Below are 24,165 nucleotides of genomic sequence, written 5' to 3' on the forward strand. Positions count from 1 at the left end.
CATTTTTGTCATCCTCTGAGGCCAATCTGTTGAGGATGATTCATAAGTCAGACTTCATTAATTTAAAAAAAAGGAATTAAAAAGGAATTTTGTTATTAAAACAAAGTTAATGAAACAATAACAACAATCATTCAGGAGCATGGTGACAATTTACACTTGTTTAACCTGTTTTCTAGTCGAGTTTTAAGTCTTTAATGCAGTGAGTGATTTTTCTCGCAGGGTCTCACTGTTTAATTCTCGCGAGATTTACCAGACAGGAAGCTCCGAACGAGAAGGTCACGCATTCAACATGGCGGCCCGCAGTGTCTTGAGGTCTGTCTGGACCTCATTTACAGGCTTAAAACTAGGTACAACAAGCACTAACGTGAGTGCGTTACAAAGGATAAATGTTCCTCAGTTGTCCGCTTTAACCATTCAGAGCAGAGGCATTCGTCAAGGTGAGACTTAAACCTAAAAGTTACGGTTTTAGTCTGTCGGTGTGATAACTAGCTAGCATGCTAACGTAAAGAAATGTGTTGTGTTTTGTTAGATGTCTCCGCGTTTGTCTCATTTGCGTCTTATTCATGCATTCTGCTTTCTACTAAACATTATGAAGTTTCGAATAGAAATAAAGCACTTAAATAAAATATATAAATAACTGTCGTTCGTAGGGGCATGCATTTCAATGACATTCTCCATGTTTACCGTTAGCTAAACGGTTTGACGAGTATTTGCACTTGTTTATAAAGTTGTGTTCATGTCACTTTAGGTCTGTGGTCATATATGTAAACGCGATGTGTAATAGTTCAGTTTATAATGGTTGCGTTTGTATCAGCCGTGTTTGGTACTGTTATTAAATTATATTGGAGTAGCTACTAAAAATCAAATGTTTCTGATGAATAATGGAATAATAATAATAAGTTGGTTTTAAGCTTTACTTGGATGATGCAAGTAAATGAAGTGAAAGAAGCAGCCTGACATTATTTCTGCTGGAGCAGCTGAGGATTGGGGAGCAGGGAGATAATAAATAACGCAAATCACACAGACCAGAGGCATCTTGAGCCATGACTCTCAGTGTGACCCTTTCTTTTTACTTTGAGTAAATTAGTATCAAATATAATAGGTTAAGAATGTTATGTGAAGTGAGGAAAATTAATTCTGCAACACTGATAGTTTAGTACATGCTCTAATGTTGTGTAATATTTGTTTTACAGTGGTGGAGAAACAAGATGCTAAAACAACAACCGTAAGTAAAAACATATATGTAGCTTTTTTGTTCATTTTCAAGCATTCAGTATTTTTTTGTATGTTTAGGTAAAATACCCAATGCACAGACCTCTATAATATGAAGTGTATCACGGCTGAGATGTCAGTCACCTTACAGAAGCTTTTTATGGTGTTTTCTCTAGTCCACAATTTAAACAAACATTCGAAATAGCACACAGACTGAACTACTATTTCATCAAAGCTGAAGTGCCCACTTTACAGATTTAGCTCAGCACTATGACTTTAAAATGCAGTGTAAGTCTTCCTTAGTCCATTCCTTAGTTGATTTGTTTTACCATTATCTGGTTGCATGTCCCACCTATAACTCAGCGATTGATGGTATGAAGTTCCAATTCAAGAATTTTTAGACAGGCCTCAGAATTCATGGCTCTCTTGATTGTATGAAGTCATGCAAAGGGAAGCTTCACTGTTGGGAGACTTCTTTTTTGTGGTATTCAGAGTTGACTTTCTGCCAAACATGGTGGTAACGATTATAAGTTGAGGCTTCTTCCTAGCAACCATGAATAAGATGTCTATTCAGTTTCCCCCAGATTGTTGAAGCCTGCACATGGATCCCAGATGCAGCAGAAGAGGCCTGAAAATCCCTAGATGTTACTTTTGAGTTGTTTTACCTGATTTATTACCTTTCATGATAGTTTAGCAGGGCGTCCACTTGTAGACTGAGTTGTTGTGTTGAATGCTCTCCATTCGTAGATCTTTGTTGCTGGATGGAGCTTAAATCTTTCGAAGATGATTTATAGCTTTTCCTAAACTGATGTTGCCCTGTCATCCTTTTTCTTCCTCTTGAGATCTGTGAGATCTCTCTTAGCACGTATGGGTTAACTTTAATATGGTTAAGCTCATATGGTTTTAATCATTGCTGTCCAAACTCCCTCCTACATACATTTCATTTAAATTACACCTGAACAGCTTTGACTTGCAAAATGAAGTTTGTGGTCCACTTACTTTTGCATTTCATTTTTGAGCCATTACAAATTAATGGGTGATCAAAGACCAAAATGTGTTCTGCTCGGCTTCCTTTTTGCTTTAATGCTGGGCATTTGGGGCATTTTGTTGAGTTAAACTATGTATAAAAACACTGTAGTTCTAACTGCCTCCCTCTTCTTTCAGATTGAGGGAAAGATCATCGAGCTTCCAGCAGGACCACAGCCTCCAAATCCTGCAGCCAGTTGTCCAATCTACAGATGGAACCTGCAGCACAAATACAACTACACAGTAAATACATGCACAGCTCTCTGTTATCAAAATATCAGAGATAGTGTAGTGAAGTGTGTTTGATCTTTAAAGTGGCTGATGTTCTGTGGCTTTTTTCCCCCCTTTTCTCAGGATGTCTTGTTACTTCGTCAGTTCATCAGGGCTGATGGAGGGATGTTGCCGAGGAGAATTACTGGTCTCTGTCTAGAGGAACATCGCAAGATTGGCGTCTGTGTGCAGATGGCTCACAGAGCAGGTCAGTGTGCAGATCAGGTACTCATGATTTACCCGTGATGAAGTCTCATTGTCCTTTTTAAAAATAACATTGTTGTTATAGGGATATCTTAAACTAAGATAAACTACTACATAACTGCTGGGTGCCTACATAAAACAACACTTGAGAGTCATTCCTTAAATTCCTTAATGTTGCATCAGGAAGTAGCAGCATAAACACTGCTAGAAAAAAAGAACTGGTCAGTCAGAGTCCCTGCAGTTCCCAGCAGACACAGTAGCCTCAGCAGGTCGTCACATTTTTGACCAGGTTACCCTGCATACCCTCAGAGCTCTACACAGATGCAGTAACAGGCCCTAACTGCTGGCCACATTTTTGTGTATGTCATCATTTTACCCATTGCTAGGTTTAAATTCTGTAGAGACTGTGATTTTTATGCCAATAAAGGCCGTTACGTTTAGATTGTTCATTTTGTTCAAGGTCTACTTCCTGACCACAAACCCAAACTTCCAGAGGGCCATGTGCCAAAGAGACCCAAGCCACAACTTAACAGGTGACACCTGAATCCATGTGTGCATTGTCTGCAGTCAGAACAGAGTGTAGTCAAAAGTATTAAAACATTTTGGTACTGTTTGTTTCTGCACAGATACCTGACACGCTGGTCCATCGACTCGGTGAAACCCATCTATAAAAAAGGACTGAAGTGGTGTAAGAGGCGCATGTGTGTCGGTCACCCAATACTTAAGAACAACGTGCGTTATGGCTTTAAGCCTCTGTACACAAAACATTGAAGGACGGAAAGTCTGGCAAATCAGTACAGCAGCTGGAGGGGAGTGGGTGTGGGCCCATTATTCAGGGATGCAGAGGATAATGTCGTTTAAACTGTGGCTGCAGTTTACCTTGACTTTTGTCATACAGCTGTGGGGAAAAGGGCCTAAAAGCTTCACCCACCTGTGTTTATTCCAACCTTTGTTTATTCAACTTTGTCACACTTTAAAATGAATCGTGCTCAGCCCCACCCAGAACCCTCTATTCTGACCGCTGCTCCTCCAAAAGCCCTTGAAGTGAATTCACTGACAACTTTGTGTGAGCAATGACTGGGTCAGTGTTACAGTCTCAAAGTAGTTGGTATGTTGACTGTGTATACTCAACACAACACAGATGTGCAAATAAAACGTGTGTGTTTACTCTGCCTCTCAAAATGTGTTTGCTGTAAAGAAACAGCTTGTGGCGTGAGGACAGTATTGGAACAAAAAACTTTATTTTTTGTTTTGGATTTGATTGAATCAAACCTAAGATGTCTTTTTCTATAACATAAATGGGAGGTTCAAATTCTTTGTCCCATCACCGGTGTAGATGTAGCCGTGCTGTTGCGTCATTGGCACGTGGTAGAAGGTCAGGCCGAGCCACAGCAGGCTGCGAAGCACGCACACTTTGCGGGCACATTCGAACTGAAGACTCCACGATCCTGAACACAAACACAGAAAACTCGTAAACAGTTGATGATAAATGCAGGAAGTTGCCACATCCTGCTCTCCAACTGCCGCTATGAGCAGAATAATAAGGGCAACAGTCATTTTTGGATATCTTAACACATTTCAAATGGGGGAAAAACAGCTAAAGCACACAACAATAAATCATTGGTTTGTGCTTTTGTTGTCTGCAGTCCATTTCTCAATATGTTTGGGTGTGGCCAGAACACTAAAGCCAGGGGAATTGAATGATGGAAATGGACTGGGTACCATGAAACCAACATGTAATGTCTGTTGCAGATTTTAGAAAAAAACAAAATAGTTATGGAAAAAGGGGGGGGGGAGGGTTTCAGAGGAAAGCACCTGTCTTTGGGTGATCTTTTATATTCCTCTCTAGAGGCCTGTTAATAAATGTTAACACTTTAGTGATGACGCTGCCGACATCCGCAAGCTACTCCCGAGAACACACACAAGCATGTGGTCTGAAAACCAACATCTGTTGCATGTTTAGTTATGGTGCTAAACATTTTTTTTTTTCTTTCTCACACACGCACTTCTGCATCCAGACCCTCAACTGTGCACATTCTCTCTGGCTTGGAGTACATCCAGCTAAGCTACGAAACCTCACAGGCTTGCAAGGCATGACTATGCATGACAAAATTCACATTGTTCTTTTTGAAGTATTGATATTTTAATCTTTGCGTGCTGGACTTGATTTTTTTGTCAAACAAACAAATATGAATTTCGAAATGAAAAACAGTCTTTTGTGGGAAATTGACCATCTCAGGGCCTAAAGTTTGCAAACTTACAAGAATGTAATAGAAAGAGGGGAGAGTACTGGTAACTGGCAGATGATGTAGCCAAGACTAAAACTGCTGATATTCCTGCTTGTGTGCTTGTTTGATTTCCTACAGATGTGAGAAGCAATTGGTTCTCATCAAACACACTGATTTCTGTCTGATTTTTTTTATCCCCCCAGATAATTCAAATCCAACCATAGTTGTCAGACCACAGTCCACAAATAGATGATAAGATAAGTTAAATTGAAAAATCCTCCAGTGTATTCCCAGAAAATCCTTCCCTTCTGGCAGGTCGGTTGTATTTATCGGTGAAGCCTTGCTTAACCAGCCAATTTACTGTTAAAATGATGCAATTTGTTTTCAGTCAGCTGAATTACCGCCATGGTCTTACGCAGAATCACACCTCGTTTAGTTGCATTGTAGCATGTCAGTTGCAGCATGGGAATAACTTAATATACTACTGCTTGTCCACTGGCTGCCTACACATACTGTTTTCTTCAGACTTGGTTTAATTAAAAAAAAGGCCAGTAGAGAGTGAAACGCTGCTGAGAAACTGACCACAAATCAACCACAAACAAAAACAACACAAAAGAAGGATGCAAACCAGCTGTTTTGTTCCATCACTCAGTGTTGGAAGGAGGGAAGGGAAGGGGGGACTTGCTGTCTCATAATCCATCAACACTTGTACCAAATATTGCAACTGTTAAAAAAATAATAAAGGATCAGCCAGGTGACCTGAGGGCCTTACCTTTAGGAATGTCATCACTCAGTACATCCAGGAAGTCCAAAGCTGGGTTCAGATCACCCATCTCCAGGATGGATTTCTCCTTCACATTCTTCGCTTCTCTGAAGTGCAGGTAATTATGGAGCTTATTTGCTTCTGCATCAGAGAGACCTGAGAAAAAGAAAAAAAATCCCAAATACTGATTTGAAACTGATCCTCACGGTCGAGGAGGGAATTTACACGCCAGAAAAAATCTGAGTCACAGGAAGGATATGCTGTACAGTGTATTTACCACCAAAGCTGCGGTTGATCTGGACAAGACTGTGTGGACTCCTGACAAAGGCACCACGAGGTACCACAGACGCTTCTTCATCGATTTGATGCACCGTCACTGCCAGCCTTGTTTCCTCAGTGACCTTAAGCTGTAAGAAACAGAACTTCAGCCAAAACATCCTGCAAACCTGATCAGGAATAGTTTGATTTTAGAAATAAGAATTTCTTTAAATGAAAGTGGATGGGTGCATAATACTGAATATAACAAAAACACTGATCACACTACCCCCTCCTCCTCTACAGCCTCAGGTCCTTCTGCCCGTTTGTTGATCTCATAAACAAATGACGGGTCTCCTATAAATTGTCCAGTCCCAAGTTTGGACACTTCTTCAATCATGGAGTCTGTGGCAGTGGGGAGGACGAACCAGTCTACGCAGTTGAAGCTGGAGACCACAGGATAGCCAGTCAGGTACAGATAAACACACACACACACACACAGTAGAGTGGCTGAGATGATTCACATCTTATGGCTGTCTTACCTGTACAGGTTCTTTCTATCTTTGATCTCATCTTCTCCTCTTCCTTGCACTATAAAATAATCTTTCCTTAAACCCAGTATTTTGCCCCACAGCAAGACTCGATGGAATTTGTAGTTTCTCTTCAGAATCGCCGAGGAAGTCTCCAGGGCTGTTCGTTGCTCAACGTTTAAAGTGTGTCCACTTCCGGCAACGAGTTCCAAAGAACAGAACAGCGAGTTTGTGTCCATTGTTTTTTATAACGCAACAGCTTTATAAAGAAGATTTCTGCACGCTGTTTAGAGTTCTACCAGCTTACAAGTCGCTAATGACAACAAACACCGTTGCCATGGGTACCCAGTGGCGCGCGCTACCCATGTACCCCCCCTCACTCCTTTTATTATTTATTCAAAATGTTTTTTTTCTCGCGGGTGTCTTGCAACCTTGAGTCAATATCAGAAATAAAAACGTTTATTTTGGTCATGTTTTAAGTGTATCTTAATGTTTTTGTATGCTACGCGCGTGACGTCAAGTGTGCGCATGTCAGCTGCAGCCTCGAAACCGGAACAAGCTGAAAGCAGATTGGAAGCTTTTGTTGGAGGTAAAATTATGAATTGTTTTAGCAGCCAGCAGCACGAATGAGGTCAGAAATGTGCCGTGACCAGATTAAAAATAAAGAAAAGAAAAGCAAAGAAAAAAACAGTGTTAGGTTATTGGTGGTGTATGTTTTCTTAATCCTGGCAGCCATGTTGAAATCCCAGAGAATCATAGGAAACAGTGTGATTTATTACAGAAACAATAGACATGTTAGCTAAACTAACATAAACATGATTAGCTTCCATTTAACTAAATTAAGGTGTCCACTGAGGCTCATTGACAGTGAAGGCTTACAGAGACACTGAGTGAAACACATTTGTTTATTGTTTATGTCATTAGTAACAGCTGTCCTCGGTTTCTTGAGTTCATTTAAACTGGCTAATAATTCCAACATGTAGCCTACTGGACCTAGATGGTGAAACCTGGGCAAACCCTGTCAGAAAGGGAGTGAATTTGATTGATGATGCAACCAGTTTTCCATATGCCCATACATACCCACACATCTCATTCTTTCTTTTTCTTTTTTCTTCTTTCTTTTGGCCCCTTGTTCTCAGTGCAGATGGTTGGTTCCATGTTGGCCCCCGGGTGCTCGCTCTGTTTCAACCATGAAGGTTACTGAAGAAGGGAAGGGCCAAAGTCTGGCGATTTCAACCAAAGTGTCTGGAAGGCAGAGTAGGGTAAGCCCTGTGAACATCTGGCAGGATTCATGCCTTAACATGACTGCACGGCACATGGGAATATGAGTGAAGAGTGTTCAGAAATCAACGGGGCATTTCTTGGGAAACACGCATTTCCTGTGTACTCACAATCATTGTGTTTATCTGTTTAAGTAGAAAACAAACAAATACCTGTGTATTTACAGATCAGATTTTGTATATGTAAGGTTGTTAAGTCTTCCCATGGTCATAAATCAACATAGCTTACCGGCTTGTGACATAAACTCCCCAGCACATGGCCCGTGGCTGTCATTGCAAGGGTGTTCATGCAGATAGGATTTAAGGCCTGAAAAAGAGGCCCAGTGTGTGTGTCTGTGTCAGTGTTGAGGTGATTTTGGCACATCTGAACATAATCTAGCATGGGAGAGGAGGAAGGAGGTGTTACATGTCTTTCTGATCATCTTTTAACATTTCTTCTGCTGTCCTTTCATCCTCAAATGTCAGCTGTCGACCGATCTGGCCTTTAAAACTTTTTGTGTTGTGTCTTTCTGTGCTGAGCAGCTGTCCACCATCCACCTGCCAGTCTATTTAATAGAATTACCACTATTATATACTAGTAAATTTCCCCTTATTAAACTTGATACAGTGTTTGTAACAAGGCAGTAATGAGTGCTGCCGAAATCCCTGTTTGCTGCTCTGATCATGTTTAAGAGACACTGAACGGACATCAGCTGTTTGGTTTGTCCTGGCTCTGGTCCAGCAGTCTTAGCCAGCAGTGTGAAGCTGGCTTGAGTTACACTTACAAAAACACGATTGGCTACTGTCCAGCTAATGATTCTGGACAGTTTGCATGTGTTGGGCTAATCTCTTGTATTATGATCCTATTCTAGCACTTTACCTTGCTGACAAACAAGCTCACCACTGTGTTAGTTTGTGTCATTTACATTATACGCCCCTAAAATTATACGCCCCAAAGTATGTGAGGGTTTCTGTGGGTGCTTTAGTTACATTGGGGAATCTCGGTCATTCAGTGAATACAGAGAATGGTGTTGTCCTCCGTTTAATTTGTCTTCTCACGCTCAGGAGAATCGCAGGAAATGAGGCTTGTACTGCGTGCAATCAAGCGTTAGGGTTTGCAATTGTATCTCATTGATATCAGTTTCACAGTTCACCACGTAGCACCACTTTAGAGCTGTATAGAATTACCACCAGTGTAATTCCAACATTTCCGACCAATTTAATGTGAAACGGCGTCGACGTGGAGCTGTGATTACACGCTCACATCCTTTCTTAGGAATGCTTTGTACAGGTGAAAGCATCATGAATCCAGTGTAGGAATGGTGGACTCCATTAAGTTAGTTAAAACAAAGATGAAATCATTTTTTTTAATTCATACTGAGCATGCAGATCTTCTCTTTGTAACAGTCATCTCTCGTAACTCCAGCCTCCATGGCATCAACATCATGTTTTGCCATGTTGGAAGAATAACTTCCACCCTGACAAGATTCACAGTTTCAGGCATTATACTGCCACCACCGTGCTTGATTGTGGAAATTGTGTGTTCTTTGGCTTATACGCTTCTCATTTCTATCTCCAGCAGCAACATCTCTGTGAAATTAAAGTAATTAAGCCTTCTCACAGGAACTGCTATGGTAAAAATGTTTTGTTTAGCCTTGTGTTAAAATTTCTTTCCTCTGTTAGGGGTGAATATTTTTTTCTCCAACTGTAGTTGTCTCATGGATGGTGGCATATCAGGTGAACAGGGCGAGTTCAGATGTACATTCCAGGGTGACAGCCATCTCTGCTGTGGGCTGGAATGTCCTGGTGGAAGAGAGAGAGAGCACCACCAGCAGCACTCGTAAATGCTACTGTGGAAATTAGACTTTCTTGGGAACCCTGGAAACTCTGGGTGTTTCCCCTGTTTCCATCTATGAGTAATCTCTCTGGGTCTGCCTTAAAAATGGCAAAAATGTCTCTGTACATGAGCTGAAGCCATTTTTTTCCCCCAGAGTTTATGGAGATACCAAAGTCTTTGGTCACTCAGAGGAGAAATTATAAAAATATAGATCTTTATTGAATGGATATTGACAATTAAAAGTATCAGTTAAAGACCATAATCCAGTGTAAGTCTGTTTAAAATACCACGTCCTGAAACACATCAAGCAGGTTTAGGTCATTTGTGTGGTTGTCTGTTCCCTTGTCACACTGCATTTCCAGGGCTCTGTGTGTTGGCTGTAATTGTCCAAACAAAGGGGCCTCGGTCTGGAGTCACATGTTTCGTCAGCAGCTGTGATTTCAGCGGCCTGGCCCTCTGCCCTTCTGGCTAATGTAGTCCTCCAAGAAAAAAAGGGAGGGAGAGTGGGGTGACTTTTCTACTGAGTACCCACACAGAAGAGAACACACAAGGACGGCCCCTCACCAACCCACCTACTCGCCCACTCAGACAAACACACTTTGAGCTTGTGGCTCAGGATGGCACCTCATTAGAGTTGGCAGTCTAGGTGGAAGTTTTGTACTTAGGAGTGACCCACGCATACACACCACTCCAGTCCTGCTTCCCAATTGGCCGGGAAGGAAGTGAGACTTGGAATGAAGCAGTCTGTTTCAGTCCTTGTCCCGCTGCTCTGGGAAACTCACCTCCCAGGCGACCAGCGTTGCCATGGCACTAATCCTGACGGACAAAAGATAGGAGTGCCACAGAGCACGATGCTGCCAGAGTATCTCATTGGTTGGCATGATCCCACGCGATGCTGTGATTGGTCAGAGCCATGTTTATATACAAATTAGAGCAGTCAGAGGTCACATCCATCGATCTTGGTGGTGACATGAAGGAAATTTGACCCCAAAACCTCAGGACTCTAAATGGGTTTAACTCTTATTTAATACACACACATACACACACAAACATGGTGGGGTTTTTTGAGTTCAGTGGCCTGGGAGTGCAGAATTAAGTGAATTCTGAGAGAGAGAGAGGGAGTGTAGTGACTAAATAATAGCGTCTGAGGTATACAAAAGGACAGACGACAACAATACCAAGAATGCAAAAACAGCGTCATAGAGGTTTTGGATTAACACTGGATAAATATTTGGATCCAGAGAAGGGCATATTGTGTATGCTAGTAATACCCTACAAGCTAAAACACTGCTGTTTCTCTTGACCTGGGGTGCCAGCACCCTGCTCAGTAATTACCCCAAGCTTCTCCTAAAGTTTTAAAGTTTATTTGTTTACTGACCTTGTTTACCTTTTTTATATTTATTTTGTAATAAGTATGAACACTTCCTTTTTTCAGTTTAGATAAGAAATAATTTGACTAGGCTAATATTAGCTTGTTGTTGACGTTCCTGTAGAGAAATGCAAAGTTTACTTTTTCATCTGTATATTTTGGTCACATCTCTTTAAAGGAATAGTTTGACATTGTGGGAAATATGCTTATTCGTGTTCTCATATAGCACATAAACATAAGCCGTCCTGTTATACCTTCTATTACTATGAATTACAAATGCTAATTCTTAGTCTGCGATTTGGAAAATGAACTGTACTAAAAATATCTTTGAAGTTGTTTCTAGTTAATTCATTCACAATAGATGGCAGGAAATGAGAGGCATCTGGTTGAAATCACGTTAACCAGGCACACAGATGCACATTGCATAAGTTTCCAGTAATAAGCTAATTAATATTTACTTGGCTACAGGACATTATCATTTTCTCCATAATTTGCATCAAATGGCATATGTCTTTTCCAACAAGTTCTTGGAAACTGTTAGGGAAATATTAGAAAATTACAGACCTGTATAAACAAATGCAAGGGGTCATTTTCTGGAGGTAGGAGTGGAAAAAATTAGGTGTTTTTGTGAAACCGCATAATGTCAATTTGAACATTAGATGCCACAAAATGCTCCCAATTTGCTTGTAATTGCATTTAACTTGAAATCAGAAATTCACACACTCATAACTACAAGCCGAGATCCACGTGGGCTGAAGCAGAGCCAGTGAGTTCGTGGAGTGTTTAACATCGGGTCAAAGTTTATAGTGTGTGGTTTTGGATAGCTGTATTTCTGGCCACTGGACACAGCTGCTTCCCAGGCTTCCCTTAGCCTCAACATCCACATTACTTATGCACCACTGAGCTGAGCTAGAAGACAAGACTCCAGCGGTGACCATGCATTATACACACACAAAGTGCAGACAGTATATCAGATATCTAATATCAAGCTCCAACCTATTTCGCTAGCTCATCCTTGGAGCCTCATGAGACTGTCTGCAAGTTATTAGTGCCCCCGCATCCTGACCCTGCACAGCTTTCTCATGTGACTGAGTTGAGGTATGTCCGTTTCCAAAAAATCTCCTTTGCATGGGAGTCATGCAGTGTATGTATGTTTGTCTGATCATCAGAATTGGTTATATCATAGGTTATATTATCACTTCTTTCAGCATGCTAGAGATCATGTAGCAGCAGGAGCTTTGTCTTTATTGCCTAATCGCATACACACATGATAAAATAACACACAAGAAAGACTAAACAAGTGAGAGACTGTTTTATAATCTTTGTCTGACATTAAGGGCAAAGCACACTCAGTAACCTTTGAACACAAAGGTTTCACTAAGGTATAAAGCTCCTTGTGTGAACCATGAATATGCAGTTGTAATTGTGCACTGTTGGCCTTTTAGTAAATATGTGCACATTTATAAAGTGAGTTTGATGCTTGGGCTGAAGCCATTGTGAGCCTCTTCAGTGGTTACTGTTCCTGAACTGGTTTTTTGTTGTTCAAGAGCTGCTGTGAGGCTCCATTAGTGTACACTGATCCTCGTCTAACAGGCCCAACTTCTTTCACCGCATCTATACTCATCTAGATGTGTTAGCGCAGCACCTCATTACCCATATTTAACAACTGTGCTTAATCACCCCCAGTGCTTTAAAAGCCTTTTATTTGACAACAGTGGTGTTTCTCAGCTGAGGCAGGTACCATGGTGAGAAAGGGGAAAAAGGGCAAGACGAAGCAAAAGGAAAAAGGCAATAGAAAGGGAGACAATAGCCAAAGGATCAGGTGAGGAGGTGGAGCTGCTGGAATTGTCAAGCAGTAAACTGGCTCATACCAATGTCAGAATAAGTTAGAAATCCTCACTGAGACTATGCATTTGAACTTTTTTTTTCTTTTTACTGCTTTATGGACATTTAAGTTTTGCGCTGCAGATCAACAGAGCCCCCCAGTGACGAGAAAAGATCATAGCTATTAACGACAAGTTTCCTTTTAAAATTTAGTTCTTTATTAAATTTCATTAAATACAAATGTACGTTGACCTGTTTACAACACTTCTTCAATGATGACACAGCATCATTATATAAACTGATAAAAGCTACATAGAAATTTTTTCTAATTACAGCAGTAAAAAAAAAATGATTTTAAAGATTTCTTTAGTAAACATGAAAACCAAAAAAAAGTGCAATATTATTAATTTGTTCACTTGGCAGGTGCTCCTGAATAATAAAAACAAGGAGCAATGCTGTTTGCCCAACTTTTTTGGTATTATTAGCATGTGCAAGAAATGCATTACAAAGAATATGGCTTTAGTTTAAATTACAGATTTTGGCAGAACAATCCTTGGTGAAGCAGTCCCTCAAACAGATATTTATCATGTAAATGTGCTTTATATTTAAATAATGTGTCCCCGTGTAGGCTGGTGAGGTGCAATATGATTTCCCAAATATCAATCAAAATTCTTAATTCCACAAATATATTTCTAAATCATCTATTTTTTACTGGCTGCTTTAGCTTAAAGTAGAACTGTGAGGGACAGCGTTGGTCCGTGAAGGCACTGAACTCACTTTGACCCTGTGTAACTCATGAAGGAGGCAGATTTACATTCAGAAGGTATATGGGTGTCTTGACTCCCTGACTTTGACTCAGCTCTGAAATATGTAAGTTTAACAATCTCCCATGCTTTCCTCCGCTGGACTGGCCTCTGTAGAGCCATAAGACTGCTGCTGAGATTTGGGCTTCTGTGGGCTGCTGCTGGCAGGTGATTTGGGATTAAGCACTCTGGGAAGATACACCTGTAAATATACAAAACAAAAAGAGCACTATTTGTTGGTAAGAATCCTTAAATTTGGAGCAGATTCCCACAAATTGAACAGTTCACATCATATTTCTTATGGGTCAATCAACATAGTATGCACTTTTTAAGTAATAATAACATGTTAGCCAATACTTGCCAATATGACTGACATAAGAAGAATGGCAAATGATTGTATAAGGATGTTATTCTTAAGTCGGGTCTGATCTTTATTCTTTATGCTGTGGAATTTGTTACAAGCGTGAGTACAGTACCGTGGTGTTTTCATCCATTCCCTCTACAGTATCCTCGTCCTCCTCCTTGACCTGTTAAAGAACACAAAACAGTTTGAGGCCTCATTGTGGAGGGAGACATACAGTAACAACACAGTCACACATGAGGAAACACTCACCACATAGTTGTGTGGACTGAGGTACTTAAAATGACCAAAGCAGGTGTAGCTGACACAGATGAAGACAGTGAAACACAAGACCACCAGGGTGAATAGAGATGTGGAAGTCCAGAAACCTGAGACACACATACACACAGAATTACCTTACTGTGTACAGTATGTGCAGGCCAAGCAGAACCATGACTGAAAACTTTGAATGTTGACAGAAATGTCCATCATCTTTTTTCCAGGTGCAACATGTTTCTAACCTGCTCTGAGGACAGAAAAGAAGTAAAGCCATATGAGGCAGATGATGGGTGCCGCCAGAGCCTGAGAGACAGCTGCAAGGTGAACTTGGCGGTTGAGGCGAGCAGGCAGGTAAGCAAAATACATGTTGTGTCTGTCCACCAGGTGCTTCAGCAACATGTACAGGAAACCTAATGGAGATACAAACCAACACCAACAGGAAATCAGCTGTGGAAGTGGTCATATAAAAATACATGTCAGACAATGACTCACCAAAAGGGACAATTATAGGACAAATGATGCTGTAAGCCATAATAACAGTAATGACACAGAGATTCCAACCATACATGGCTCCATATTCAAACTCATAGGCTTGATTCTGTGAAAAGGGAGCACATCGCAGGTGAGATGAGGCAGCAAGAAAAAGCCAACATTTGTTTACATATCTGCTCGGCTGAAACTTTCCCTGCATGCCTTCATGGGGGAAAGTTCCTAAAAATTGACATCAGGACAAGGGTATTCCAAACCTGTTTGACATATTTTCTTTCAGCAGCAGAGCGTGCAAAGGTCATGCGAATGGTATAAAGCAGTAACCCTGGCAACCGCAACAACTCCATCCCAGAGCCCACCAGGGCGGCTGTGATCACGTAGTTGACAAAAAATGCCCCTTGGTCAGGTAAAAACACACACCTGGAGTAAGAGGGAAAAAAGAATAAAAACATTTTGTAGCCACTTGTGTTCAGCAAATGTGTACATTTTTAAAACGGATCAAACATAAGAATAGAAGACTAATAGAACCTGGAAATCTCTTTATATGTCACAATTCTAATTCAAAGATATCGGTACAGTTACATATTAAAGAAGCAGGAACCCTAAACGACAGAATACTTACTCAAACCGCAGTTTTCCACCAGCGAGGAACTCTTTATCAAACAGCCAGCGGAAAAACACTGCAAGACTAAAAAAAAAGACTCAAGTTACAGAGTTTATGTTCCTCTTAAATCCAGAATACCACAGTACATCTATTTGCTAGCTACCAAAATTACACTCCGCTAATGTGATGGCAACAGAGTCGAAGGTGACCAAACCCCCACCAGGTTTGCAGTGTGCACTGTTTACAGTAGCTACTGCATTTTAAGTGGATCCTGACATTTTCTCTTCAAAGTCTTTAATTACCTGGTGAGTCCTAGCGAGGGTAGAATAAGCACCATGAAAAGCAGGAAGAAGTACAGCTTGCGCATCATGCTGAGCTGCTCACTGGACCTTAAACACAGATGGAAGTGGGATAAAAAGAGTTACCTCTGGTGATAGAAAACAATTACTACACTACCACTGTGTGTGTGTGTGTGTGTGTGTGTGATACCTGCTCCAATGTGCCTCCCCCAGTGTAGAGTAGTACACTATTGTAGGCAGCAGGGCAGAGAAGGACCACAGCAGGAGTGTCGGGAAGAACTGACTGACGATGGGGCTCTAGATTGACAAATATGAAGTTTCATAACTTTTTGAAAGCAACACTGCTGTTTAATTGTTTGCATTTGCGTGTCTCACATTAAGATAGTGGATAGGCTTTGTCACGTTGAACTTGTCCATGGTGTTAATAATTATGGTGGGGGTGGTAAGGAAGGTCAGCAGGAAGAAAAGGAGGAAGTTAAGCGCCACATAGCGCAGGTACCAGACAATGCCACGCACTGATAGGTTGTCCCTGTGGGGTATGAAAAACAGGAAAACTGTGACTTCAGGTAACATGATCACAGTCAGATTATATAGAATTCTTTACATTTGTCAATAATTTAAATATGCATAGTTTTTATATATTAGGTCAGACAAAAAGAGCCCTTAATCTTTAAAAACTCGTTTTACTGAATTAGGTTTAGTTTAATTAGAATCATTCCACTAAAAATGATCTAATAATAATAAACTGGATTACTGCTTGGGACTATTGGCACCAGTATTATTAATACAAAGTCATATGATGTGCATGGGGGGTTCCAGAACTTACCAAAACACATTTTTAGGATGTGGTGCATAGCTGACATCCCACTTTTTCACTTTCAGTGTGTTACTAAGGGATGATGGTTGGGGCTCCCTCCCACAGCAGCAGCTTGTGCTGCCACACTTGAGTGCATTGAAGTCTTTCAGAACGCTGCAGATGTTAAATGACAGCTGTTACATTAACCAGACACCTGACACAAACAGCCAACCAAAGGCCTCTTATCTAGAAGAAAGTCACGCGGTGACAATAAAATTGAGAGATAACAGTCCTGATCAGGCCAGAGGACAAGCGTAATTACCCATCGTAACAGTAGCTGCTTCAACATATACAGTATGCCAGCTTGTGTCAGAATGCGTTGCTCCATTTAAAGAAATAAAACGAGAACTGTAGCAACGACTGGCCAGAGGTAGAACAATGAGAGCCTGTTAAAATTGATACTCACAACTTGGCCATAGCCTCAGTCTGTAAAGTAACAAAGGCAATCCCCAGAGGGCGCTCTGGTGCTATTTCAGCCTGCTTTCTCACATCCACCAGCAGATCTTTTTCTTTAGCACTGTAGTACTCTATAGCATCGACCTAAGAGAACACAGAATACATGTGGGGAATTAGATTTAAAGCTCTGCAGCCATAAGAAAACCTTTGATGTAATTTTACGTCCACCTTTTTTTGACAAACAAGTTAAAAACCTCTGAGTCTTACCTTCTCACAGGTGGCACAGCAACACAGGTGACCACACAAACGGGGGTTGATCAGCTCACGTTTCCCTGTTTTCTCTAGGACACGCTCGTAGTAGCGCAGGTTTTTTCCAGCTCGCATCCTGAAGTGAAAGAATATACCCTGACTGTATGCGCACTTAATTCTATAATAAGTCTGAAATAATACACTAATATATAAGTTTGTTGATGAAGATTCTCAGTCATCCAGGTCATCATACGTAGAGAAGATTGAAGCAAGGCGTCTGGACTTGTAGAGTTTTCTAGAAGACGTTTCGCTGCTCATCCAAGCAGCTTCATCAGTTCTAACTGTTTGGTGGGGAAACATGGTTTATATGTGGTTACAGACCTCAGTGGGTGGGTCTGGGTAAAACTTTAAAAAACTTACAAAGGTCACAGCCACACTCTCCACTGCTAAAGCACCGCCATCCAACCTCTCCAGTGATGAAAGGAAGGCCCTGATTGCACTACAAAAGGACCGGGACATCACCATCTTATCAGCAGACAAAGGAAGATGCACAGTGGTGCTCAACACACAGGACTACCACGCCAAAGTGACAGAACTCCTCAGTGACACAGCCACATATGAGACACTGAAGAGGGACCCCACCGGAAACTACAAGAATAAACTAGTCAGCTACCTACAAAAACTGGAGGACCAAAAGGACCAAATCATCAACCGCAAGCTCTATTTTCGACTGTATCCGGGGGAAGCCACTCCACGCCTGTATGGACTCCCCAAGATACACAAGGAAGGAGTCCCCCTCAGACCCATCGTCAGCAGCACAAACTCAATCACATACAACGTAGCTAAGCACTTGGCTGAACTCCTGACACCACTGGTAGGTGACACACCACATCACATTCACAACTCGCAGGACTTTGTGAACAAGGTGGAGAAGATCCAAATGGACCCAGATGACACCATGGTCTCATTTGATGTCACCTCCTTGTTCACCTGCATCCCTACATCAGAAGCCACAGAGATGGTAAGGACTTGCCTCACACAAGACAGCACACTCAAGGAGAGAACCAACCTAACGCCAGACCACATCTGTGACCTGCTGGACCTCTGCCTGACCACCACTTATTTCCAGTACAATGGGAACTTTTACAGACAGAAGCACGGCTGTGCGATGGGATCACCTGTGTCTCCTATTGTGGCCAACCTCTACATGGAAGAAGTGGAGAGAAGAGCCCTGAGTTCCTATCCTGGAACCACCCCCACCCACTGGTTTAGATATGTGGATGACACCTGGGTCAAAATCAAGACTAACGAAGTGGAACGGTTCACAGAACACATCAACGCAGTGGATAATAACATCAAGTTCACTCGCGAGGACACCAAGGACAACAATCTGGCCTTCTTGGACTGCACAGTACATATTGAGGAGGACAGGAGCCTCAATGTGGAAGTGTACAGGAAACCCACACACACGGACCAGTACCTGTTGTTTGATTCACACCACCCACTGGAACACAAACTGGGAGTCATCAGGACCCTGCAGCACAGAGCACAAACTGTACCCACCAGCTCAGAGGGGAAGAAGAAGGAGCAACACCACATCAGGAAGGCCCTGCAAACATGTGGCTACCCGAAGTGGGCACTCATCAAAGCCACAAAAACAAGACCCCCCAACAACAAGAAGAAGGACAACACCAGGCGGAGAAAGAACATCTCCATTCCATATGTGTCAGGAGTATCAGAGAAACTCCGCAGGATCTTCAACAACCATGACATCCCGGTCCATTTCAAACCTATGACAACACTGAGACGGAGACTGGTTCACCCGAAGGATAAGATTCCCAGGGAGAAACACAGCAATGTGATATATGCAGTCCAGTGCAGTGAGGAATGCTCTGATCTGTACATTGGAGAAACTAAACAACCACTCCACAGAAGAATGGCTCAGCACAGGAGAGCCACCTCTTCAGGACAAGACTCAGCTGTTCACCTCCACCTCAAAGACAAAGGACACTCCTTTGAGGACAACAACGTTCACATTTTAGACAGGGAGGAAAGGTGGTATGAAAGAGGAGTTAAGGAAGCCATCTATGTTAAGCTGGAAAAACCTTCCCTTAACAGAGGTGGTGGCCTCAGACATCATCTTTCTACCACATACAATGCAGTGATTCCATCCATTCCCAGGAAGTTTACACATAATCACAGTAAGAACAAAGGGCTGTCAATCAGTCCCCCTCCGGCAGTTTCATAGTCGTTAGCCAGTCGTTAGACTCACCTGGCCCAGTCAGCCAGAACATCACAGGTAAGTATGGAAACATTTAGTGCTATTGTTTGTAAGTTTTTTAAAGTTTTACCCAGACCCACCCACTGAGGTCTGTAACCACATATAAACCATGTTTCCCCACCAAACAGTTAGAACTGATGAAGCTGCTTGGATGAGCAGCGAAACGTCTTCTAGAAAACTCTACAAGTCCAGACGCCTTGCTTCAATCTTCTCTACACTAATATATAAGCATGGACTGTGACAAAATACAGTGATGGTTTAAACCATATCTAAAAACATGTAGAAAATATGAAAGTATTTAAAACGAGTCATACATTGAAGAGAGAAGAGCTGCTAAAGCTAGTCCTTTTTGTCTATTTGTCATGTCAGGCATACACACAGAAGCACCCAAATGCAACTATCAGTAAAGAACTGTGTACAAGTTGACCATGAGACTTTGTGGTCAGGCTTACTTGCACACACTGGCACAGAGAGATATAACCACTTGAATGTAGAACCTGATTTTTACCTTTCCTTATCAAGGTGCATGAGTTTGCTGACGTCATAGGCCAAGGTCACAGCACAGACTTGGCATGAAGGGTACGCCTCTCTGCAGGAAAAATAAACAGCACTAACATTAAGATGCATTCATCAAGACATAGACTTTAAATGATGATGATGTCTGTTTACTAACATGAAATGGGTCTTCACAGCCTCCTCTGTTGCAATTTTAGGGACAGAACACACAAACAAGGTGTTTCTGGCCTGCAAAATGAAAGAGAGCAAATTGGTCTGTGCATAGCTTCTCATAAACAAGTGTAATTAAAAATAAACAAAAAAACAAAATTATATTTTTATCTACATTACACATGTAGGTTGTTATGGCCGGTTTACACTGTGCGATTATGGGCTGTCCCAGACGAAAGACGAGCATCATAGGAGAATCGTGGAGATATCTTTGACTGTGGCTCTAAATCGGTGGTCTTACGTCGCACTGTGAGACAGGTTCCACAATGGCCGTTGTCAGCGTCTTGCGACCAAAGACAAGCTGAGCTCAAATTCTAGCGGTGTCAGAAATTTAGGATGACTGTCTCACAGTGTGACAGCTGCTACGACCTGTCACCCCGCATCCATGTCTCCCTCCTCCTCGCATGTTGACGTACGTCGTAACATGCGATCGCCTGCGATTCAGTGAATGGATGAAACTTGACGTCGTACCAAAGTTTATTAGATTCACGTCGTGTAGTGTGTCATGCAATGGTCTTATAAGATCGCTAAAAATCGCAGTGTAGAAAGGCCATTAGGGAAGGGAACTGTGGGATGATCAGGTTTTTAGCATTCATTCTGGTAGTCTGAGACTCACCGTCTCCCTGCGCATGCCTGTCATCTGTGATGTGTGACGCCGCAGCAGCAAAACTGTCAGAATCAGGTAGAGAACCGCAAACACTGTGTGCAGCCACAACAGGTCGTTTCTAGAAGCAAAACACGATCAGTTAAGCATGTTGTTTATGTGTACAGACATTTTTTAATCTTAACACTATTTACCCTATTTTAAGATTCCCAACTGTTGTCCTTCCAAAATTTCGTGGATCACTTCCTAAAGAAAAGCAGAGGTTAAGACAAAAACATGAGTAGTAGTAGTAGTAGTGGTAGTAGTAAATGCAAACAAAATTAACTTACTTATCACTGATCTAAATGAAAATGCAAACTTTAATGGCAAGTCTGTGGTTATAAAATAGACAGTTTAACCGTTGCCATGCCATTATCTCTCTGTCCATGTGTAATATCTGACTATAATCCCTGCCAAACTAAACATTCAGGTGTGACTCACTGAGCAGGTCTCCTGTCAAATTGACAGGCAGTATAATTCCCAGGGAGGTGACAGTGATGACTGCCAGCAGGATGATCAGATGACGCTGGAAGGACAGGTAGTGAACAGCATCCATGCCACACCTGGCTTTTATTTTTTCATCACTGAAACGCACACACACAGACACATGCAGGACAAATTAGAATAACACACATGCTTACACACACTGTAAGCATGATTTAAAAAAAAGATTTGGGTGAATAAGATACTTACTCCATTGTGAGGATGTAAGGGAGCCAAGAGCAGAATCCCTGAACGGAAAGCAATAATTAAAGCTCAGTAAACATCAGAAAATACATAATGTTCTGATTAAAACTGATGTTTTACAGCAGCATGTCATGTCAATACAATTATATCAAGAATTATCTTAACATTTAAAGTGTGGTTAAAGTGATCATTGATGGTAAAAATTTACTTAAACATACCAATTCATACTCCGGGTCATCTGTGTAGGACCTAACAGAAGACATGCGTCCATAGCGACGGTGCGTTGATTCCGTAAACCTGATACACAAAATAATACATCATCACAAAGACAGAATTTTACATTATGGGAGGTTTACTTATTATAATCACTGTCACAACTTGTGGCTGAAACCAAACACTAACCCTTCATTTTCTGCAACCAGAGCTAAACGTCCGTAGTCCCAGAACTTCTTCCTGATTATAGAGAAGAGGATCAGCAACCCCTGTTGATTGCAAGAAAACGAGAACCTTTAGCACTGTTTTTTCATTCAAAACAGAGAATTCAGGTGGACAGAAAACATACAAGAAAGACACAGAAGTCAATCAGTAGGACAAGTGGCACTCCTCCAAAGTCCAGTCCCGTGAGGACGGTGCTGTGCTGGGAGTTAAAGCAGCTGCTGTTGTCAAAGAATCCACTGCCATTAGAGACCAGCAGGGGCCACCATGGGGAAGACATCCCTAGAGTGGGACCAGCAGTCTGTCTGCAGAGAATGAAAGAAATATACAGAAAACAAACCAAAATTTAATTATTGACAGCAAATCACCTTTCCACTTCATGGTTTAGTGTAAAATATAGACCTAAAAACAGTGTGTTGCACAGGGATATACTGTTTCTGTTTGGATTTGCAGCTGATATCTACTATCATAGATTTGGATATGTAGATTGTCCACAGAGTTTAAACAGTGAAGAGAGCCTGTCACAATTTCACGGGTTGTCCTCATTGACCTGTGATACGCAGTTTTTTATCGACAGATAAACGCTGCAAATTACCGGAAAGTAACAAGCAAACACTTGCTTGTTAGCCCAGCGATCAGTTAATCTGATATCATTCCAGCTCAGCACAGTGGTCAGAAGCGTGCAACAGTGAGCTTTTTTTTTCCACACTGCAGCATCTTGTGTAACATTTTATTTCCTGTCACAGATGAAATCATGCGGTTACACTAAGCAGCGTGCACCCGATCTGCTGTGAGAATCAACAGGGGGAGTCTTTACAGTAAAAGCTTAAAGTTGGTGGTGGAAATTATCAGGTCTTATAATTAAGTAAAAGCAGTAATGTATATGTATATACCATACACATGTTATTTTATTACTTATTTATATTACCTTATTTATATATTATATTACCTGCATATGCATTACATTAATTACATGAACATTGAACATTTAAATGTATTTAAGGTCTTCTCCACTTACACTAACACTGATTGGGTCGAAACAACTGTGGTTCAGCCAAAAGGTCCTTTTAGGTTCCTTATAACTGACAGACTTTGCACAAGGTTTAACTTTTTAAATTGCACACTTTTGTTTTGTATTTTATATTTCTATTGTAAATCATGTCTATACCATAAGAAGTATATGTTTAGTATGCTGAGTGCCTGTATATTGATGCTGCAATAGCGAGCCAGCTTGGAATGAACAAAGTATTTCTATTCTATTCTTAGGTTCCTCAAAACTGTCATGAGCTATATGGACTTATAACATCTGCATAAATAACTAGTGAGGATGTTACTTGGCAGTGACCGGGAGATCAGGCAAGCCTCCACTCTCACTGTTACTACAATGACCCTAATTAACTCAGCACTTTATAAAATGCTGAATGATATAATACCAGCAGCGGTGCCCCACTGACTGTGGTTTCAGTGGATGTAGTACAAACTGAAGGTACTTTCCTTATGATTTCTACTACAGTAGTGCATTGGCTGGTTAAACTGAAATAGATGGAACACGTTCCAAGTCACGCGGGCGCAGATAAGAGTTCGACATAATTTCACAATTACTCACAAAAATACTGAGTCACACAGTACAGTAACTTACAACACAGCCGATAATCCCTGTGCTATATGAGACTGTGCAGCTGTTTGAAGAAGAGAGTTCAAAATGTTAAACAAACGCTTTGATTGAATACAAAGCGGGGAAAAGGTTACACTAAAAAGTAATATGTTAATAATGAATCAAGCAGCACTTTGTTTACCGGTCGTCCAACTGCCTCACTTCTGCTATGTCAACATCCGCCACAATATCCTGATTTTCATATCTGCGCCTGCTCCACTGGCTGTTTGTTTGCGTGTGTTTCTGGTGTGTAGACTCTCCTACCTGTAAATCCGCCTTTTCTTTTCTTTTCCTTTCTTTTCTTTATTGAAGAAGAATCAAACTTCCTTCTACTATAAATGTAGAAAGTGTCACAGAAGTCCGACAGGATTCCTTCACTGCGCCTTTCCTTCCCCACGTTCTGCGCATGCGTAGACCGCAGCCAGGACCCTCCCACAGCGGTAGTTTTGTTTTACTGCTGTGTGTGTGCGTGAGGCTGAGCTGGCAGCAGCTCTGTGTCAATAAAAAAGACTGTTAAAAAAATTAATACATAAAAAGGAAAAGACATTTCCGAGATTAATAAAGTAAATATTAATAATTATAATAATTATATATTACTTTCCAACCATTAGAACATAACATATTTTAATAAATGAATTATACAATTA

The 24,165-nt window shown here is 41.3% G+C and overlaps 3 protein-coding genes across 3 annotated transcripts; 1 reads left to right on the forward strand and 2 right to left on the reverse strand.

Annotated features, from left to right (window-relative positions):
- Positions 1–265: 265 nt before the first annotated feature.
- Positions 266–3,884, forward strand: mrps18a (mitochondrial ribosomal protein S18A). Its single transcript, XM_028397225.1, has 6 exons — positions 266–437; positions 1,194–1,225; positions 2,377–2,481; positions 2,593–2,716; positions 3,173–3,245; positions 3,339–3,884. Exons 1-6 carry the CDS (start codon positions 290–292, stop codon positions 3,481–3,483), a joined length of 627 nt encoding a protein of 208 aa, XP_028253026.1. The 5' UTR covers positions 266–289; the 3' UTR covers positions 3,484–3,884.
- A 55-nt stretch (positions 3,885–3,939) lies between these two features.
- Positions 3,940–6,803, reverse strand: rsph9 (radial spoke head component 9). The gene is made up of 5 exons (XM_028397224.1): positions 6,501–6,803; positions 6,248–6,404; positions 5,981–6,110; positions 5,713–5,859; positions 3,940–4,160 (listed from the first exon to the last, which is right to left on the reverse strand). Exons 1-5 carry the CDS (start codon positions 6,725–6,727, stop codon positions 4,000–4,002), a joined length of 822 nt encoding a protein of 273 aa, XP_028253025.1. The 5' UTR covers positions 6,728–6,803; the 3' UTR covers positions 3,940–3,999.
- Positions 6,804–12,976: 6,173 nt separating this feature from the next.
- On the reverse strand, positions 12,977–23,921 carry tmem63a (transmembrane protein 63A). The gene is made up of 23 exons (XM_028397223.1): positions 23,783–23,921; positions 21,992–22,169; positions 21,832–21,911; positions 21,648–21,726; positions 21,436–21,473; positions 21,184–21,326; positions 20,898–20,949; positions 20,716–20,824; positions 20,047–20,117; positions 19,882–19,962; positions 17,111–17,228; positions 16,854–16,987; positions 16,418–16,561; positions 15,967–16,120; positions 15,782–15,888; positions 15,595–15,681; positions 15,311–15,376; positions 14,946–15,108; positions 14,692–14,797; positions 14,442–14,609; positions 14,194–14,309; positions 14,057–14,107; positions 12,977–13,782 (listed from the first exon to the last, which is right to left on the reverse strand). Exons 2-23 carry the CDS (start codon positions 22,142–22,144, stop codon positions 13,654–13,656), a joined length of 2,349 nt encoding a protein of 782 aa, XP_028253024.1. The 5' UTR covers positions 22,145–22,169; positions 23,783–23,921; the 3' UTR covers positions 12,977–13,653.
- Between the last annotated feature and the right edge of the window lie 244 nt (positions 23,922–24,165).

This window comes from Parambassis ranga, chromosome 24 (genome assembly GCF_900634625.1).
Source record: "Parambassis ranga chromosome 24, fParRan2.1, whole genome shotgun sequence".
In the NCBI taxonomy this organism is placed as follows: domain Eukaryota; kingdom Metazoa; phylum Chordata; class Actinopteri; family Ambassidae; genus Parambassis; species Parambassis ranga.

Bases quoted from the DNA above. Each gene is read 5' to 3' on its own strand.
- mrps18a (XM_028397225.1), top strand. From the start codon at position 290: ATGGCGGCCCGCAGTGTCTTGAGGTCTGTCTGGACCTCATTTACAGGC. The intron at 2,482-2,592 runs GTAAATACATGC...CCCTTTTCTCAG, and splicing joins AGCACAAATACAACTACACA to GATGTCTTGTTACTTCGTCA. The intron at 3,246-3,338 runs GTGACACCTGAA...GTTTCTGCACAG, and splicing joins CCCAAGCCACAACTTAACAG to ATACCTGACACGCTGGTCCA.
- rsph9 (XM_028397224.1), bottom strand. From the start codon at position 6,727: ATGGACACAAACTCGCTGTTCTGTTCTTTGGAACTCGTTGCCGGAAGT. The intron at 6,405-6,500 runs GTAAGACAGCCA...TGTGGTCTCCAG, and splicing joins GATAGAAAGAACCTGTACAG to CTTCAACTGCGTAGACTGGT. The intron at 4,161-5,712 runs GTAAGGCCCTCA...GTTTGTGTTCAG, and splicing joins GAGTGATGACATTCCTAAAG to GATCGTGGAGTCTTCAGTTC.
- tmem63a (XM_028397223.1), bottom strand. From the start codon at position 22,144: ATGTCTTCCCCATGGTGGCCCCTGCTGGTCTCTAATGGCAGTGGATTC. The intron at 20,950-21,183 runs GTGAGTCACACC...GCTTTTCTTTAG, and splicing joins TTTGACAGGAGACCTGCTCA to GAAGTGATCCACGAAATTTT. The intron at 14,610-14,691 runs GTGAGTCATTGT...TATCTCCATTAG, and splicing joins TCCTATAATTGTCCCTTTTG to GTTTCCTGTACATGTTGCTG.